Source organism: Tenebrio molitor, chromosome 6, assembly GCF_963966145.1.
Source record: "Tenebrio molitor chromosome 6, icTenMoli1.1, whole genome shotgun sequence".
Classification (NCBI taxonomy): domain Eukaryota; kingdom Metazoa; phylum Arthropoda; class Insecta; order Coleoptera; family Tenebrionidae; genus Tenebrio; species Tenebrio molitor.
In genome coordinates, this window is record NC_091051.1 from 622,277 (window position 1) to 639,982 (window position 17,706).

The following is a 17,706-nucleotide window of genomic DNA, read 5'->3' on the forward strand; positions in this document are numbered from 1 at the left end:
AGTTACATCATTATACGAATACATCCAGAATTTAATTTAATTAAATAAACCATCTTTTACACAACACTTAATAAATATTGTTGGCAGCATCAACTATAAATTGTGTTAGAATTAATTAACACATTTTCAATTAAAATTTTACACATTTAATTAATATAAGGTAAACGTAAAAATATTATTTTTTTTAATAAGTAATAAAATAGCATAAAACCGTTCATTTCAATTTTAATTAAATTCACAAATATTTCTCTCCACCTTTCATTAAATAATAATAATTTTAAATGAATCTAAAACTTCAGTCACGTATTCGCCAATCTTGTGATATTATACTTTCAAATTTTATTTGGTTGTTCTATTTGTTGATAATTTAATAAAGAGTTTTCGGGTTGACGACTGAACCCTGGAATGACATAAAGTTGCGACAGTATTTGAATACAATGAAACGGTTCGTATAGCTCAGGTATGTCTATGTAGAGCCAAATAGAACAATTAAAATGGCAAGAGTGACAATTTGGTGATAAGAAAAAGTCTTTTCGCCCCATAAATTCGTAAAGACAAAATTCAAGGGACCTAACGGATAATAAAAGATGTCAAATGTCAAATTGATTTAATTGGCATGTGTATGCAACACAATATACGTGTACCGTTCTGGATTGTAACGATTGAGGTTAAGGTTTGGTGTAAGTAAAATAGTAAAATGTCCCCTTAGCGTGTTGAAGGAAGGACAAAATTATGAATAGAGAAGAAAAAAATAGATAAAACAATGAGATTTTTCTTTACAAGTGTTTGGGGAAGTCTGGATTTAAAAATCTAATAGGTACCTAATTATAAAAGCAAGTAGAGATTAAAGGCGCACTGATAAATAAACGCTTTGTTGTCACAAAAACTCGGAAGAATAATTTTACCTCTTATCACCGTTTTTGTTTGAAAACATTGAAATTCAAACGTTGAATTTCGACCTTCATCCATAAATAACGTCCGAAATTGAGCCATAAACAAAACTTACAAGGTATAGGTTGGCATATACCTATTTAGTTAAGATAAGATATATTGTTATTAAGTGTATTCACGGGGCTATAACTTTTGTTTATTGTGCTAATTACCAACTTCAAAATTCACTTGGAATGTTACGATACTTATTCCCACTCGCAAATTGTACAAACCGCAACCTCATCTGATAGGTGCGTCGTCAGCTATGCGTCAAAACAATGAAAGCTGCCATCGATGATGCTCCCACCGTTTATTAATAACTTGTACAAAGGTTGTTACTCCATTTCGATACCCATGACGTTGCAAAACTTTCACAATCGCAATCTCTGCCGAACTGCCGGCTCAGTCATCATCAATCTGCGGCGTTATCGGGCCATATTAAATAACTCACTTTGAGAGTGTTGCATAAAATCAAAGTAAACGGTGCGCGTGGTGTGGTGTTAACATGACCCTTAAGATTGTGCTATTGTTCGGCTTGATAACGTTCGCTCGCTCGTACAAGATCTTGGGACTGTTCCCTCATCCGGCATCTAGTCATGTCAACGTGTTTTACCCTCTGATGAAGGGTCTGGCCGAGAAGGGCCACCAAGTCACCTTCGTAAGTCACTACACATTCGAAGACGCTCCCTCGACCCTCAAACAACTAGTGTTGGACAAATCCGACAGCGATCTGGTCAACGCGGTGGACATGTCATTTTTGAAAGGGTACAGATACGAGCAATACATAAACAACGGAATTTTGGCTTATTTGGGCGTTCAAACCTGTCACCGAGCCTTGTCTTCACCTGTCTTCCAACAACTGCTCAACTCGAATGAAGAATTTGACTTGGTGGCGATGGAATTCTTCAATACTGATTGTTTCGTACCTTTTGCTTATAAATTCAAAGCTCAGTTGATAGGCTTGAGCTCTTGCAGTATTATACACGGGACCAATCAAAGATTCGGAAATATCTACAATCCGTCGTACATTCCCATCGCTCACATGGACTACAGCGACAGGTTAGGGTTCTTCGAGAGAGTCGAGAATACCGTCATGGTGGCGCTGAACGAGATATTCTTCAATTTTATCTTGAGGACTAACGACGAGAGAATCGCCCGGATGTATTTCAAGGAAGATTTTCCTTCGATCACGGAGATTGTACATAATGCTAGTCTGCTTCTGGTCAATACTCACTTCAGTCTAAATCTGCCGAGGCCGCAGGTTCCTGCAGTAATCGACATAGGAGGAGTGCACATTGGGGAGATCAGAAAGCTGCCACAGGTGGGTATTTATCCAGATTTTAGTCGATAGACATGATCTGACAAAACAGACCAGTCCTAGAGATTTGTTAACTAAAGTAGGTCAATTATCATCTAACAACAACGATGAGATCAAGTGATTTATTGCTGTGTAATAACCTTGAGAGCGATCAAGGCTCTATTAACAGAGGGGTAATAGAACGATTCAAGGATCTAAAAAAGTAAGCTAAGCGCTAAGTAAAAACAGAGAGATATTGTATTCAAACTTTATTTAAGTAATAGGTAATAAATGCATGCGCTATGAAATAACGCTACGCTTTAACGGCATAGTGATTTAAAGTTATTGCAATTTATCAAGGCGTTAACGTTATTAAAAGACATTGCAAAGTTGACAAGTAGTGTCAAAAATGGACGAAATGTTAGAAGCTGCAATTTTAGGTGGTGCAAACGACGATGGTATTGAAGTAGCAGTTCATCACTTTATTTCTAACATATTTCGGTCAAATCGCACTCAAACTCTTTTGAATTGTCAAACTGTTGACATATGAGAAATGTCAAAAATGACGTTAACACCTTGCGGTATAGGTTCGGAATTTACGTAAACTGCAATCGTTATTACCGTCTATCTATACTAAAAATTGACAGTTAGATGTCAAAATAACGTTTTTCTAAATACTGCTAATCACTGTATGACACTGCAATATCGCTCTAATAATTTTCACTACGTTTTAAGTGGCAAATATGATTTCAAGATTTATTTTAATGGTGCTAATTTAGTTGGAATCGTTTAATTATCTAAAATTAAACGTAGCAACCTTGAGTCATAAGTCATACATTTACAAAAATGTGAGTACTTAGTAGTACCACAATCAGGCACAAAAAATGTAGTTTCATGCCAGACAAACGGAAAAATTTGCGCCATCATGATTCCCATGAAATGATATAATTATATATTTAGTACCCAGGTCAGTCACAGATATTCTGTGTCTAAGTATCTATTACTCTTAACCTTGATGAAACCATTAATTTTTATATGACACATTAAAAAAAAACAACAAATTAATTTTCCAGTGCATCAATGTGTATGTATTATTTGTTGAAACAATAAGTAAGATTAACAGTGTAACTCTCAACGAAAACATTTTTTTTTTCACTACTAGTCTTAGAAGGCATCATTATTGAGTCTCGAACTGAACCCAGAAGCAGAATTTCTCTCCGCCTGGTTAATAAATTTTCATTATTAACCAGTGGTTTCATTGGTTAACGTAGACAGACGATTTTCAATTTCCATAGCAACCGTTGAAAAATGAGAACTCGTATCGTCGCATCGGACAAAATAATTTAATGAATAATAATTATTATTAGAAAGGGTTTTAACGTGAAAAAAATTCTATATAAACCACGGTGGAGAAGTCCCTTATAGCGTTCGCGCCTTACATCCCTCGGCGCGCCTCGGGATCTAATCTTTTCGCTCTGGATATAATCTTGAACTTCTCCACCTTGGTGTATAATATACTATTTGTTGGCTTCGCCATTACTAACAATGCAGTTATTATCGCCATAGTTTTTATGCAATAATTACCGGCTGTGTTGTGTAATAGTCAATTAATGTTGCTTATCGATATTAACTCTGATAAGCGAAGTACCTACTTGTAAATAAATCTGTAACCGCCGACTTATCGGATTTATTTAATTAGATGCATGCGTATAAATATACGATAACTATTACAAACACGTATGAAATGCATGTGTAATCTAGACGGTTAAAATTTAAATATGTCAATGTCAGATTAGATAGCGTAAATAGCGTTCGAGTAATTTTCTTCGAGCTCTCGCCGATATCGCACGACGAATTGCAAAAACTTCATCTTATCGCCGAACTAAGCAAAAACTATCGGGACGTTTTCTCTAATTGCAATAATTAGCGAAGAATTCGTACAGAACCGAGACGATTACCTTATCTAAGCGAAATTAGAAGAGAATCTCGTTCCGTTTTTATCGGTCAAAGTTGTTGCTTTGGGCGGCACAAACAGTGACCCTAGGCAAGGTGTACGAATAATAAAAACAAATTGGCAGTGATCCAAGTCCAGTCGTCCGCCAACTATAGCACCACTTACTCGTACAATATGTCTCGGTGCTCGTTAATCCTCTTATCAAATTTATTTTTGGCCGTCGTCTCGTACGACATCCTCGCCCTGTTCCCGCACCATGGGAAGAGTCACGTGGACGTTTTTCTCCCCCTGACAAAAGCTTTAGCCGAGAAGGGGCATCGAGTCACTGTGGTCAGCCACTTTCCGTTGAAAAGCCCCGTCGATAACTACACCGATGTGCGACTGGGGGACGAGAGCACCTCCTTCATTGAAGTATTTTCTATGGACAATTACCGTGGAAGAAGAACCGAGAAATGGTTGACGTTGAACGGACTGGAGGAGTATGCAGAGTACGCGTGCACGATCGGATCGGGATCAATCGCTTTGCAGGACTTTCGCAAAGGTAATCATAGCTTCGACGTCATCATCACCGAGTTTTTCAACACCGATTGTTTCTTGGGGTTCGTGCACGAATTTAAAGCGCCGCTGATTGGGATCAGCTCGTCGACGATAATGCACTGGATTAATGAGAGGTTCGGGAATCCTACACATCCGGCTTACATCCCCAATACCGTCATGGATTACTCGGACAGGTTGTCATTTTTCGAGAGAGTTGAAAATGTACTAGTGGGACTTGTGCAGCAAGCTATTTTCAACACGGTGTTCACAAAGAATGACGAAAGGATCGCAAGAGAATTCTTCAAGGATTTGCCGAGTTTGCGAGAGATCTTTTTTAACAATAGTCTCCTGCTTGTCAATACGCATTTTAGTCTTAATTTGCCGAAACCGCAGGTTCCTGCGGTTATTGAAGTTGGAGGAATCCATCTGGACAAGCTGAAGCAGTTGCCGCAAGTAAGTTAAAAAAAAAGAGTGTGTGCTTAAGACCGCACGACAGAAGTGAAAACTTCTATGATGCTCGTTACTGATTTTAAGTAATATGTACTCTTATCTACCTATAAAAAATATATCATTATGGATGATAGTACCTACTTGGAGGAATAAGGAGCAAGGCATAAATAATTAATATTATTTAAATCCAATGCAAATAAACATCAAAAATCTGTATTTTTCAATAGAAACTGCAAATACGTCCGCTTTTAGAGATACACTCTGACCAAATTTGTGAGGTTAGGTTTGGATGTTTAAGATTTTCTTGACGATGATATCGAACACAACACAAGTTTTCATAGCAATACTCTGTATTATGATAATTTGTCCATTTTCCTCTTCACATTTTGCTACACACATTTTTCCAATACCTAGATGAATTGTTGAAGCCATATAATTGAGAATTACATTACATTACATTCATCTGTAAACTTACAATATTTGTCGTGTCTTTATCGTTTATATTATATAAAACTATACAGGGTATTTCACCAGTGATAATGAGCCTGACGGAATGATAAATTCCACCCACAATAAATTTTCAAAAAAAGCCGGACATTTTAATGACAGTAGCCAGCTTTTTCGGGAATGTAGTGTGGGTTGCATTTTAAATTACGTCAGGCGCCTAAAGAAGTTTTCACTTCAAAAACCGAGAGGAGTTGTTTTAATATCAAGATCTTTTACGAAAATAAAATTGGAATTTATCCAAGAATCGTCCTGTGCTCCTGCTCGAATCGTGTCTCAAGTTATTGTTAGTGTTCCTAAATTTACTCACTTTAAGACATAACAGGTTCAGCAATTCAACTTCTCTGTGTATCTCTAATAACCATACTGAACTAGAACTTCTTCCAAAAAGTGGAGAACGTTCTGGTCAGATTTTTGAAATAAAATCATTTGGAAAACCGAGGACAAGATTGCGAGACAGGTTTATGCATGAGTTTCGCACCACGTGGAGAACTCATCTGAAATAGCAGTCTCTTGTTGGTCAAAACTCATTTCTGGAGTCGCAGAAGCAGGTGGAATGCGTATTGGTAACTCCAAACAATTGCAGTGAGTAAAGGTTGAATTATGTCTTGATAGTTTGTTTTACTGGGATTTATCACGCTGATAATGCACTATTATCGCTTTGGTATTATAAATAACTCTACTTGGGAGGTTTCCAACACTTCCCAGTCGCCTTTGCGTAACACCTTCAATCGGTGTAAATCTTTCATTCACACACGATGTGGTTCAAAGTGACACTGGTGCTTGTAAATTTTCTCGTGGCAATACATTCGTACAAGATTCTGGCTCTGTTTCCACACCCCGGCAAAAGCCACGTCGACGTCTTTCTACCACTGACCAAAGCCTTGGCCCAAAAGGGCCACCAACTCACAGTCGTCAGTCACTTCCCCTTGGCAACTCCAATTCCCAATTACACCGACGTAAAACTCGGAAATGCCTCGACTCCTCTGGTCGATGTCATTGATCTGGAAAACTTCCAAGGACAGCATGAAAACATGTGGTTGGAAGTCGTGACTTTGAGCCGACTTGCTCAAGTCACCTGCGAGTGTGCTTATCAGTCTCAACCCCTGCAAGAGCTTTTGAACAAAAACGAAACCTTCGATGTGGTCGTCGCAGAATTCTTCAACACCAATTGTCATCTAGGGCTGTTGTACAAGTTCAAAGCGCCTTTGATAGGTATCAGTTCTTCGACGATCATGCATTGGACGAACGAGAGGTTTGGTAACCCGACCCATCCGGCTTATATCCCTGTCAACTTGATGAACTTCTCCGATCGGATGAGTTTCTTGGAGAGGGTGGAAAATCTTGTAGTGGGACTAGTGCACGGCGAGTTTTTCGAACAAATTACTGCGAAAAATGACCAACAAATAGCTAGGAAATATCTAGGGGAGGAGTTGCCACCCCTGAGGGATGTAGTTTTGAACAGCAGCTTGTTACTGGTCAATACTCATTTCAGTCTAAATTTGCCAAGACCGTTGGTACCTGCTGTGGTAGAAGTTGGGGGTGTGCACATTGGTGATCTCAAAAGACCACCGAAAGTGAGTACAAATTTAATTTAGGTTATTGAAGTGAAAACTCAAATCGGAAAATCGTACGCAGCTCAGCGAAAATCGGAAAATCGTTCGCAGCTCAGCGAAAATCGTTCGCAGCACGACACGGCAACTGTGCCTCACTTGTCAATTTTAAATTTTCATTGTAATATGCCGGCCAAAAATTGTTGGCCGTCATTGTCTGTCAATTCAAAAAAAAATTTGTAATCCGTACTTTATTGTCATCATGATTACCGTCTTGATTATGAACGTTATTTTTTGGGTGGTAAATTTCAAAACTCAAAATTATTTTGTCATTTCTACTACACAGAACGTTTACCTCAGATTTATCTATGTACGATTGCTCTAATTTTGTTTATTCATGTCGGATCTGAGGTTCAAACAGTTTAAATTGATTGTCAAAATGACAAGAATCGAAAGTGGGGTTACAATTCCTAAAGGTTTATTTACACTTTACTTGAATGTCAAGAAAGTGACGGCCAAAATCCGCCATAGTACGTTGTGACCTGAGTGACCTCAGTGCAGAGCTGCAGGAGTAACTGTATAGATATACAGGATATTTCACGAGTGATAATAAGCCTGACGTAATTTAAAATGCAACCCACACCATATTTCCGAAAAAAGCTGGCTACTGTCATTAAAATGTCCGGCTTTTTTTAAGATGTATTGTGGGTTGAATTTGTTATTCCGTCAGTCTCATTATCACTCGTGAAATAGCCTGTATAGTTTTATATAATATAAACGATAAAGACACGACAAATATTGTAAGTTTACAGATGAATGTAGGATTTAATACGTAATTTTATGGCTACAACAATTCATCTATTGGAAAAATCTGTGTAGCAAAATGTGAAGAGGAAAATGGACAAATTAACATAATACAGGGTATTGGTATTGCTATGAAAACTTGTGTTGTGTTCAATATCAACGTCAAGAAAATAAAACTTAAACATCCAAACCTAACCTCACAAATTTTGCCAGAGTGTACCTCTAAAAGCAGACGTATTTGCAGTTTCTATTGAAAAATACAGATTGTTGATGTTTATTTAAAAACAGCATTGAATTTAAATAACATTAATGATTTTGCCTTGCTACTTATTCCTCCAAGTAGGTACTATCATCCATAATGATATATTTTTTATAGAACACGGTACCTACATATTCCTTAAAATCAGTAACTAGCCATCCTAGAAGTTTTCACTAATGTCGTGCGGTCTTAAGCACACACTCTTTTTTTATTGTGTGTTTTGGGGTTAAGCAAACTCGACCGATTAATTCAATCGCTTTCGTCATAAACAGTCAAAAGAAATACCAAGTGAAGAAGTTCACTTTAAAAATGTCAATATTTGTGTTACGTTATGAAGATCCAAGAGTTATTTGTGTCACCGCTGTTTGTCACGCAACAATAAATTTTACATATAATTGGTTATAGATAAGAAGAATAAATTGCTGTCGGAGGTTTTTTCCCAATTTTTTCGTATTAAACTGATGCATAAATGCACGACAAATGAAACTATCGGCACTACAAAATGTTTCTCAATCAAGTGTTGCTAGTGTCGTGTGTTCTATTCGTCGATTCGTACCGAATTCTTGGTCTGTTTCCTCACAGAGGCAAAAGCCACGCTGACGTTTTCCTCCCTTTGACCAAAGCCTTAGCCAGAAGAGGTCACCAAGTCACTTCCGTCAGTCACTTTCCTCTCAAGACGTCTCTTCCCGACTACACTGACGTCGTCTTGGACAACAACTCATCTATTTTCCTCAACATTCTGGATCTAAGTGACTTCCACGGTACCAAAACCGAGAGATGGTCGATTCTTCAGTTGCTAAACTCGATGGCCGAGATTTCTTGTCAACAGGACTTTAAGTCTGCAGCTCTTCGCCAATTGCTCAACAGCAACGCTAGTTTCGACGTGATCATCGTCGAGCAGTTCAACAGCGACTGTTTCTTGCGTCTGGTGCACAAGTTCAAGGCTCCGGTGATCGGGATCAGTTCTTCTGCTTTGGTGCATTGGTACAATGAGAGGTTCGGTAATCCCTCGCATCCGGCTTACATCCCTAATATTTTCATGGACTGTTCGGATCGGATGTCGTTTTTTGAAAGAGTCGAGAATTTAGTAGCGGGGCTTGTGCATCGGTTTTATTACGACGCTGTGTTAATGGAAAAGGGGGAAGACACGGCGAGGGAGTATTTCGGTGAAGATTTAACACCGTTGAGGGATATTGTTTTCAATACTAGCTTATTACTAGTCAATACTCATTTTAGTCTGAACCTGCCCCGACCGTTAGTCCCCGCCGTTGTAGAAATCGGAGGGATTCACGTAGGGAAAGTAAATAAATTGCCACGAGTGAGTATTTATGTTTGAGTTAAGTAAATATGCTCAAAGTCGATTCGCTCGTATCAACTCTTGTCTATTTTGACTTTTCGGCGTTGTTTTGTGACCGGTCCTGTCTATTTTAATTTTCCAGCTACGCTTGTCATTCCCGATTGATTCAACCGAACAACTCCAACTTCCACATGGATTTTTTGTTTTAGTTTTAATTAATATTCCATTTCGAGTACAAGTGCGGCCAGTTCAAAATTCATTATTCCGGACGTCGATAAAATGCGTTTAATTGCATTAAGCGCGAATCCCTGTAGACAAATATCTTTGAATGGTCGACCATCGATCCCCTTTGTCATCGATAAAACGCTCATTGTCCCTCCGGGTCATAAACCCCGAAACCGATTATGAAAACACATCCTGTCAGCTCGTTAAACATTGTTTTCCCTAATTCCCACAAATTATTCCGATTCTTTCGTGCCCTTAACAAGCTCTTTTCTTATTAATTCTATTCATATAATAAGCGGCGAAAGCGCTAAATTATACACAATTAGACGTGAATAGGCGCGATGAAGCTCAAAAGGATAATCGCAGTCGTTCCTTAACGACATACCAGAAGGTTGGATGCAGATCGTGCAATCGAGTTCAACAAACTATTTTTTTTTCAGTCTCGGTCGTGCGGTTATTACTACACGATTTTGCGGCCGTGATGAAATATTCACTCGATCTCACGGTTCATTTTGCGTTGGTGCGGCCACCCCGGAATCCCGGAGTGTCCGGTTAATTCGTAATGTAATACAAACACTGGTCTTGTTAGTATTGACAGGTTCGCTGTAGGCTGACGTGGACTGAATGTTTTACAGGTCTATACGAGACATGATTAAGAAAATGTAGATTATATCATTAAGAGTAGAAACGAATCTTTTTGATAATTTTCAAATATTAAGGCACCAGTAATGCCTAGTTCTCTTGTTGCAATATCGCCCGTTAAAATGAAATCCTGGGCTGAGTAGGCGTTGGAAAAATCAAACCGTTTAGAACAGTGTAAAGTTTGAATTTCCCGCGGTTTGACACGAATGACATTTGTTTATGTTTAATCGGGACATGATTAAACATGTTTGTTTTCAGCAAAGGGTGCCCTTAGATATTTGCTTCGAGAATAGGAATCGTTACGTTATTCTATTTTTAATGTAAAACATTGCAAAGAAAGAAACAAAGTAAGATATTTTTGGCTCTAAATTTTAGGTTAGCTGTCAACATGCTCCAATTAATCTACACTTTAAAAAAGTACAGCAATTGACGGTTCCCAACGCTTTCCCAGCCCAGGAGTGATAGGGAATTTTAGGTAACACTAAATTCAGTCGCAGTTGGCAACTCTCGAAGGCGCCATTTTGGCAGAAACGTCTCGCTGACATAACGACTGGCGCAAACGTTGTTCGGCGTAAACTGTGTGCGCATATCTATAACATTGAGTTTTGGTACGAAATTTCAGGATTCAAAAAGAAAATGTTACGTCGTCTTCTCAAAGGTATGGCCCAACGGTTAATATTGACTTGTTTCGAGACATTTATTGAAGCCAACGGAAAACAAGTCACAAAGATGAACATCGCCCCTTGAAGATAAAATATGTTTTTTTGTTTGTTACAAGACAAATTATTGCAGTGTACAGTGAGAGAATAATGTAATTTTTGTGTTTTGTCAGTTTGTGTAGTCGGTGTGCAGTCTGAGCCGGCTTAAATGTCCCACATGTGCGATCGCCTAAATATTCATGGTTCGCTCGAATAACTCCGGCACGTCGAAAACACAGTTGCCGGCTTGAAGATTGTATTTAATAGATAAGCCAGGAAATGAGTTTTCTAAGAAGTATTTAGAAGACTCGTCTGTTGTACGAGAGATCTTGCGCGTAATTCCGCTTTATTACTCGTTAAGTTATATTAAAGTTTAAATGGGCCAAGGTTTGCATTATTGGAGCTACACTGTTTAATAATTTGACGCGGAGTTATTAAATCTGACGTTTTCTCCGCGTTCGGAAAACGGCTCTCTTCTGGCGAGATGGTGATTGATGGCGCTCTGTATATGGGAATTTATGGCCCCGGATCAGGAGTTGCGCCTTTAAAAAAGCGCCGGCTTATTATTTAACTTTATCGACTTCCTTTATGACCGCACCGGATCACGATTTACTGCGTAATGGCGATATAATTCCCATATTCAGACCGGGAACGGACCTTCAAACGTTTAATTCCGTCGACGATTTATTGCAGAACCTGGAGAAATGGATAAACGAATCCGCCCACGGCGTTATTTACTTCAGTCTGGGTTCCATGATCAAAGGGCACACGTTCCCCGACGAGAAAAGACGGGAATTTTTGAAAGCTTTCGGACGCCTGCCGCAGCGAGTCCTTTGGAAATGGGAGAACGACTCGATGCCGGGAAAGCCAGACAACGTAATGATCCAGAAGTGGATGCCGCAACTTGACATTCTCTGTGAGTATTAAACAGACTCCGCGACGAACTCCGATCGTCAATTATTCAAGCGACGAAATGCAAAAGTGACATTGACACCGGAAACCGAATCGAACCAACGAACACTACATTCTTCATCCAACATCTGAACAACATTTTTCTTCAAAATGACTCGACCAGACAAAGAAAACTTTCCTTCTCGTAAAGGGAAAGTTGGGAAATTTTACGAGGTACAAGAGTTTGTCGATGTACCTACGTATTTTGTTGCAAGGAAAAAAAAATAGCGAGCGAGAGAAATTTTAATTTTGGTGGCGGAGGCGTCTTCCCAAATCCTGCAGGTTTACGTTCGTTTATCTAAATGGGTTTATTTTTTGCCGCCACCGTCGCCGAACAACAACATGTTTAGTAGCCACTTTGCGACGTTTCAAATCAAACTCCCTCTCGGAAGAAATAAACCACGCACTCTTAGTTTTACGAGTCGTGGCAGCATTTTGTTGTAAATACTTTTATGTATGCCACCATTTTGATTCCACCGATCCGTCCTGAAGGCAAACAACATTCCCTCTTCGCACATCGACACGTTGAAAGCGTCATTTGATCAAGATCGCTCGCGAAACATATAAATCGCAAGATAAAGTGTCGAGAGCGATTCGACGGCGAAATTGCTCCGAAGAGGGTTCAAATAAGTGCTCCGTCTTTTGCAAATGTGGTATTTTTACTAAAGCGTCGTCTTAAATAAGAGACCCGAATTCCATTACACCGTTAGGTCTCGAGATGGCTTTCGTCGAGACATATTTGTCGCCGAGATATTGCACTGAATCCGTTAAATATTGCAGGTCATCCGAACGTGGTAGGTTTCATATCTCACGGCGGACTGTTGGGGACGATCGAAGCGGTGCATTGTGGAGTTCCCGCCGTGGTGATGCCCCAGTACGGAGACCAGCACGTCAACGCCAGAGCGCTCGAGAAGAACGGGGGCGGCGTCATCTTGCACCTGCACGAAGCCACCGAGGAGAAAGTCTACGAGGCGCTGCAGACGGTCCTCGACCCCAAGTAATTGCAATTGCAATCTCTGTTCTGGTCGAAATTTCTACTGGTGTGCTTGTTTTCGGTTGCAGATTCAGGAAGAGGGCGCAAGAGCTGTCGGTGAGGTTCAGGGACCGTCCACTGCCGCCCCTCGAAACCGCCATTTATTGGGTCGAGTATGTCGCACGTCACGGTGGAGGGCACCATATGCGGACCGCAGCTGTGGACATGCCGCTCTACAAATATCTCCTCCTGGATGTGATCGCTTTCCTCTTGTTAGTTATCGGAGCCGCAGCCTACGTCTTCTCTCTAGTCGTTAAAATCGTCTTCAGGAAATTGTTTGGCAGACGAGACAAACAGAAAACCAATTAATCGAAATAGCGTTTTTTTGAAGAGTGTGAATGTGTGCAAATTTCGTAGGGAAATAAAAACGTCCAATTTATAAAAGTAATACAGGAACCTTTCAACCTTTTCCCGAACAAATTCCAGGATATACACGTAAAAATAACGAAAGCTTTCTTATAGTCTTCTTTTTTACATAATAGTCGGCCTTTTATCCTTACGTACACGTGATATAAATCTCAACCAGCGGGGCAAAAAGTTAACAGGATTTAACTCTTAACCCACTTATGTCATTGTTTCAAGAACGATATTAGGCTGGCGACAAACTCTAACTGAATTTTCCGGCTTTCCGAAGATGCGAGCTTAAAACCATCAATTAAGTCGCGATCGCCACATGAGATGGACAAGCAACAACGGTCTCGCTCTGAATTACATTTACCCAACACAATGAGAATAAAAATGAACAGTTGATGGTTTCTTCGGTCAGTTCTTCGCCGGCTAATTGCGCATCAGAAGTTTTCAACTCGATTTCTTGTGCGCGGCTACGATTACACTAAAATCTCGTTTCGTCCGAGTTGAAAGTTGATCGCTAACGTCATTATTCCCTAATTATCGTGCTGAAACCTGACCGTTTCCAATTTTCTCCGAATAAGTGAAATTTTCGGCTCCCTTTGAAACTGCACCGTATAAAATTTATGATTAACAGTGAAGACATCAAACAACCGTCAATTGCCTATCGAATTCCGCTCGTTTTGATCCTGCAGCAGGAATTAAGCTCCACCCACACCTCATCCGAAGTCGGCTCCTTTTTCACCGGCATTAAATTAAGCCGTTTCTCTTGCTGGAAAGCCCTATTTGTTCGATTCAACAACAAGGGAAAAAAGTTTGCTTGTTATATTAAAATTCTAAAAATAATTTAATATTAATGCCTCCGGGCAATTATCGGAATGAAGTTGCCCCTGAAGTTTGGGAAGTTTATAAACAAAAGAAAGCTATTACGGGTGGTATCGATTCGTTAACAAGAGCGCAAACCGGCAACTGTGCAAAGGTAAGTCTCAACGATGCGATAAATTGCACGAGAGCTGTAAGTGTCGGCGAGATTTTTCACCGCAGGATTAATCGAGAGAGTTTTCAGCAGGACGAGCACACTTGTAATGGATCCGGATAATTGCTAATTCGATAGTAATTTTATAAATAATTGTGACGTTCATTGCATTTTATACAACCGAACAATGGGGAACGCAATTGTGCCGCTGACTACGTTGTTACATTATAATTGCAGCTTTTTGTAGCGGTTGTTGGTTTTTAAATAGTTGAACATTCACGTGATGTCTTCTTTATTGCGATTTTACTGCCACAAATAACGGGAAATTGCAGGAATTTTTGACGCTTTCACGCCGTTTTTCACCAGTAATGAGCAATCATTTCAAATCAAAATGATTATCGATAAATCTCCGCGTTGGTATTTCTGTCTGTTCCGGTCGTCGAAAAGTCCGCATTTCGAAATTTTAGCAAAAGATCCGACCCCAAAACCGGAATGAAAAATTCCCTATCTCTTCTTATCACTCGATTAGTGATTTTCCACCGGCAGTTGGGCATCCCGGTTCTACCCAACCGGGGGACCGTTTCCCCTGATAATCCTCACAAACAACGTCATGACTAATGCTTCGCGCGAATCTAGAACTAAAAAACCGGATTATTTCTACACCCGTGAGGTTATCAATCTACACATAAATAAAAGCCGTCATCTCGACTCTCCATTCGATTATCGACGATCGATCCACGATGACGACGTCTCTTAAAGTCTTGTTATTAATCGGTGTGCTCGGTGGTCTTTCTGGTGCGACTCGTGATCTCAGATCGTTGAGATATGCCATTCCTCAACCGTCAATCCAAGCATTCAAGCCCAGCGGACTGAGAGTGAGCATCCCCCACGTCCCCGGGACCACACTTTTCTCCTTCCACGCAAACATCAACACACCTATAGACAACATGTCACCGGGACAAGTGTCACACGAAGTCCACCAAAAGAACGGAGACCACTGGGTGGTCAATGACGCAAACGTGAAGCTGCAAATCGGTGACAAACTCTACTACTGGATCTACGTCATGCGAGATAACCTCGGCTACAGACACGACCAGCGGGCGTACGAAATTAAAGGTCAGTTCAGACGATCACGTTTTCAACATCGACCATTATTTTAACAATTGCGTTTCAGAGCTTGTTTCTAAAGACGGAGAAGAAGAAGATCAGTGCGACGGGACCGCCGCCACCGAGACACCCTCCCCGACACTCGCTCCTGCAAAACTCGATCACAATCAGGGGATCTGTGAAAAGGTGGTGTGGAATCTCACGCAGAGCCTGCTCGATTTGCGACAAGAAAGCGACTCCCTAAGGGAGACGAATGATATCTTGAGGGATATGGTGGAAAAGCATCCGAACACGTCCAAGACCCTCCTGTTGGATGGCCCCATGGTGAACGATGACGATTTGGCCGTGATGATTCAAGCCATCGTCAAAGACAAACTCAACTTGTCGTTCAAGGTCAAAAACGTGAACCGGAAGAAGAATGGAACGGTCAGCTTTCAGGTCGGGAGCGTGAGCGAAAAAGTGGAGGTGGTCAAGGCCGCCAAGAGAAAACTGAAATACTCGAGCTTCACCATCACGTATTGATTAATGAATTTCCTTTGTACGCATTATTTACGTCTTCTAAAGTATTACAATAAATCGGTTTTGTCTGATCAAGTTGAAATTTCAAGTTTTTGTGTTGGGAAACTTCGTCTTTTGACAAATAAAAGTCGAGTTTGCTAATTGGAAGAATTTTGTTGGCAAAGTTGAGGATTTTTGTTGTCGAGATCAACAGTTATGGAGCATTTGGATCCCGTTGTGGAAAATTCCTTTCAGTCATCAGGTATCCGGTGCAGCTTTGCCGGTTTAATTTCCAGTTTATCGAAATTTGATTTGAGCCAAACCAAAAACCCTGAAACCTGAAACTTCAAAACAACCCCCGCAATCCGATCCACTTTGAAGTCTCTCTGCGCCATTCCGACCGAACTCCCGACGAAATATCAAACGAGACAGTGACACAATCAATTCGATAAATTAGCAGCCACCAATCGGCTCTTAATTAAATACTTTCCGGTTAATTTGGTCGGCATTATGTTTTATTTATAAAATATCGGTGTGTAGCGGTGCGTTCGATCGATTTCTCATTAAACACCGCAGGAAGTCCAATTATAACCGTAGCAATTACACGTAAAGATCTTAACTGTGGCGAACGTAAATAACGACATTAGTTTAAAGAGTTACGCGTCGAGTTAACACAACAAAAAGAAATTAATCGATTTTATGCAAACATTAACGACTTCTCAGCTGTATCGGCCCGGCGCTCCGACACGAGAGCACGCACTTCTCGATCGACAATACGAAAACAAATTTATATTATGGAAGCTTCTTGTGCCAATATTTGCCCGAAATTTAATAACGAGCCAAGATTTTCACTCGTTTTAATCATAATAATTTACTTCCTGACAGGAACACACATGCGCACAAAAATCACTTCGACCACGTCAACAATGAAATTTAAGATGTGGAACAGCTAAATTAAATTTCCTTAAAACCAATTCAATTATAAAGAAACAAATGAACAAGTTTTAGTTTACAAGAACACAATGCAAATTAAATTTTAAAAAGTTTTACGACTGCTCTTGACAAGAAATATTTTACAAATATACAAAGTGCTATTTTATTTATGCAATTAGTATCAGCAGAGCGTCGTGATTTTATTAGTTTAATTTTTTCCCAAAAATATTCACGTCTTTGTTATCGTTTATGCTAGATCAAATCTGAAAACTGTCTTTGACGAACGAACATAATAAATTGGTCCATCTCCAATATTAGCTGGAAGATGTAAAAAATGGTGGAGGCGCCGGAATATTTTCCACAAAACAATATTTGTTTTACCATTTGGGTTAAATCAAATCTAACCTGCTCAAGAGATGACGTATTGGTCACCAATGTCATAAAAAATATGTCAATATTATCATTTTTAATGTCAAAAACAAAAGTACACCTGTGTTGGTGGAGAGTTTTTGGAGCGTTGCAAGGATTTTCCCATTTTCTTCGGTTATTAAAGGATTTGTCAAAAAAGTTGTGGACCGTAGAAAAGTCGTTTATATCGCGTATTCAATTTGTTCATCAAGTAACGTTTGAATGTTTCACAACATTGTGAAATACGTCTTAGAAGATCAATGACAAAAAGTTAGGTTAGGACCACGTTAAGAAGTGACATT

The 17,706-nt window shown here is 39.7% G+C and overlaps 2 protein-coding genes across 2 annotated transcripts; both read left to right on the forward strand.

Annotated features, from left to right (window-relative positions):
- Positions 1-1,274: 1,274 nt before the first annotated feature.
- On the forward strand, positions 1,275-13,522 carry LOC138133067 (uncharacterized). Its single transcript, XM_069050860.1, has 7 exons — positions 1,275-2,255; positions 4,306-5,171; positions 6,419-7,249; positions 8,776-9,606; positions 11,844-12,066; positions 12,882-13,098; positions 13,164-13,522. Exons 1-7 carry the CDS (start codon positions 1,436-1,438, stop codon positions 13,441-13,443), a joined length of 4,068 nt encoding a protein of 1,355 aa, XP_068906961.1. The 5' UTR covers positions 1,275-1,435; the 3' UTR covers positions 13,444-13,522.
- Positions 13,523-15,155: 1,633 nt separating this feature from the next.
- Positions 15,156-16,159, forward strand: LOC138132597 (beta-1,3-glucan-binding protein 2-like). Its single transcript, XM_069050162.1, has 2 exons — positions 15,156-15,574; positions 15,633-16,159. Exons 1-2 carry the CDS (start codon positions 15,199-15,201, stop codon positions 16,085-16,087), a joined length of 831 nt encoding a protein of 276 aa, XP_068906263.1. The 5' UTR covers positions 15,156-15,198; the 3' UTR covers positions 16,088-16,159.
- The last annotated feature ends 1,547 nt before the right edge of the window (positions 16,160-17,706 follow it).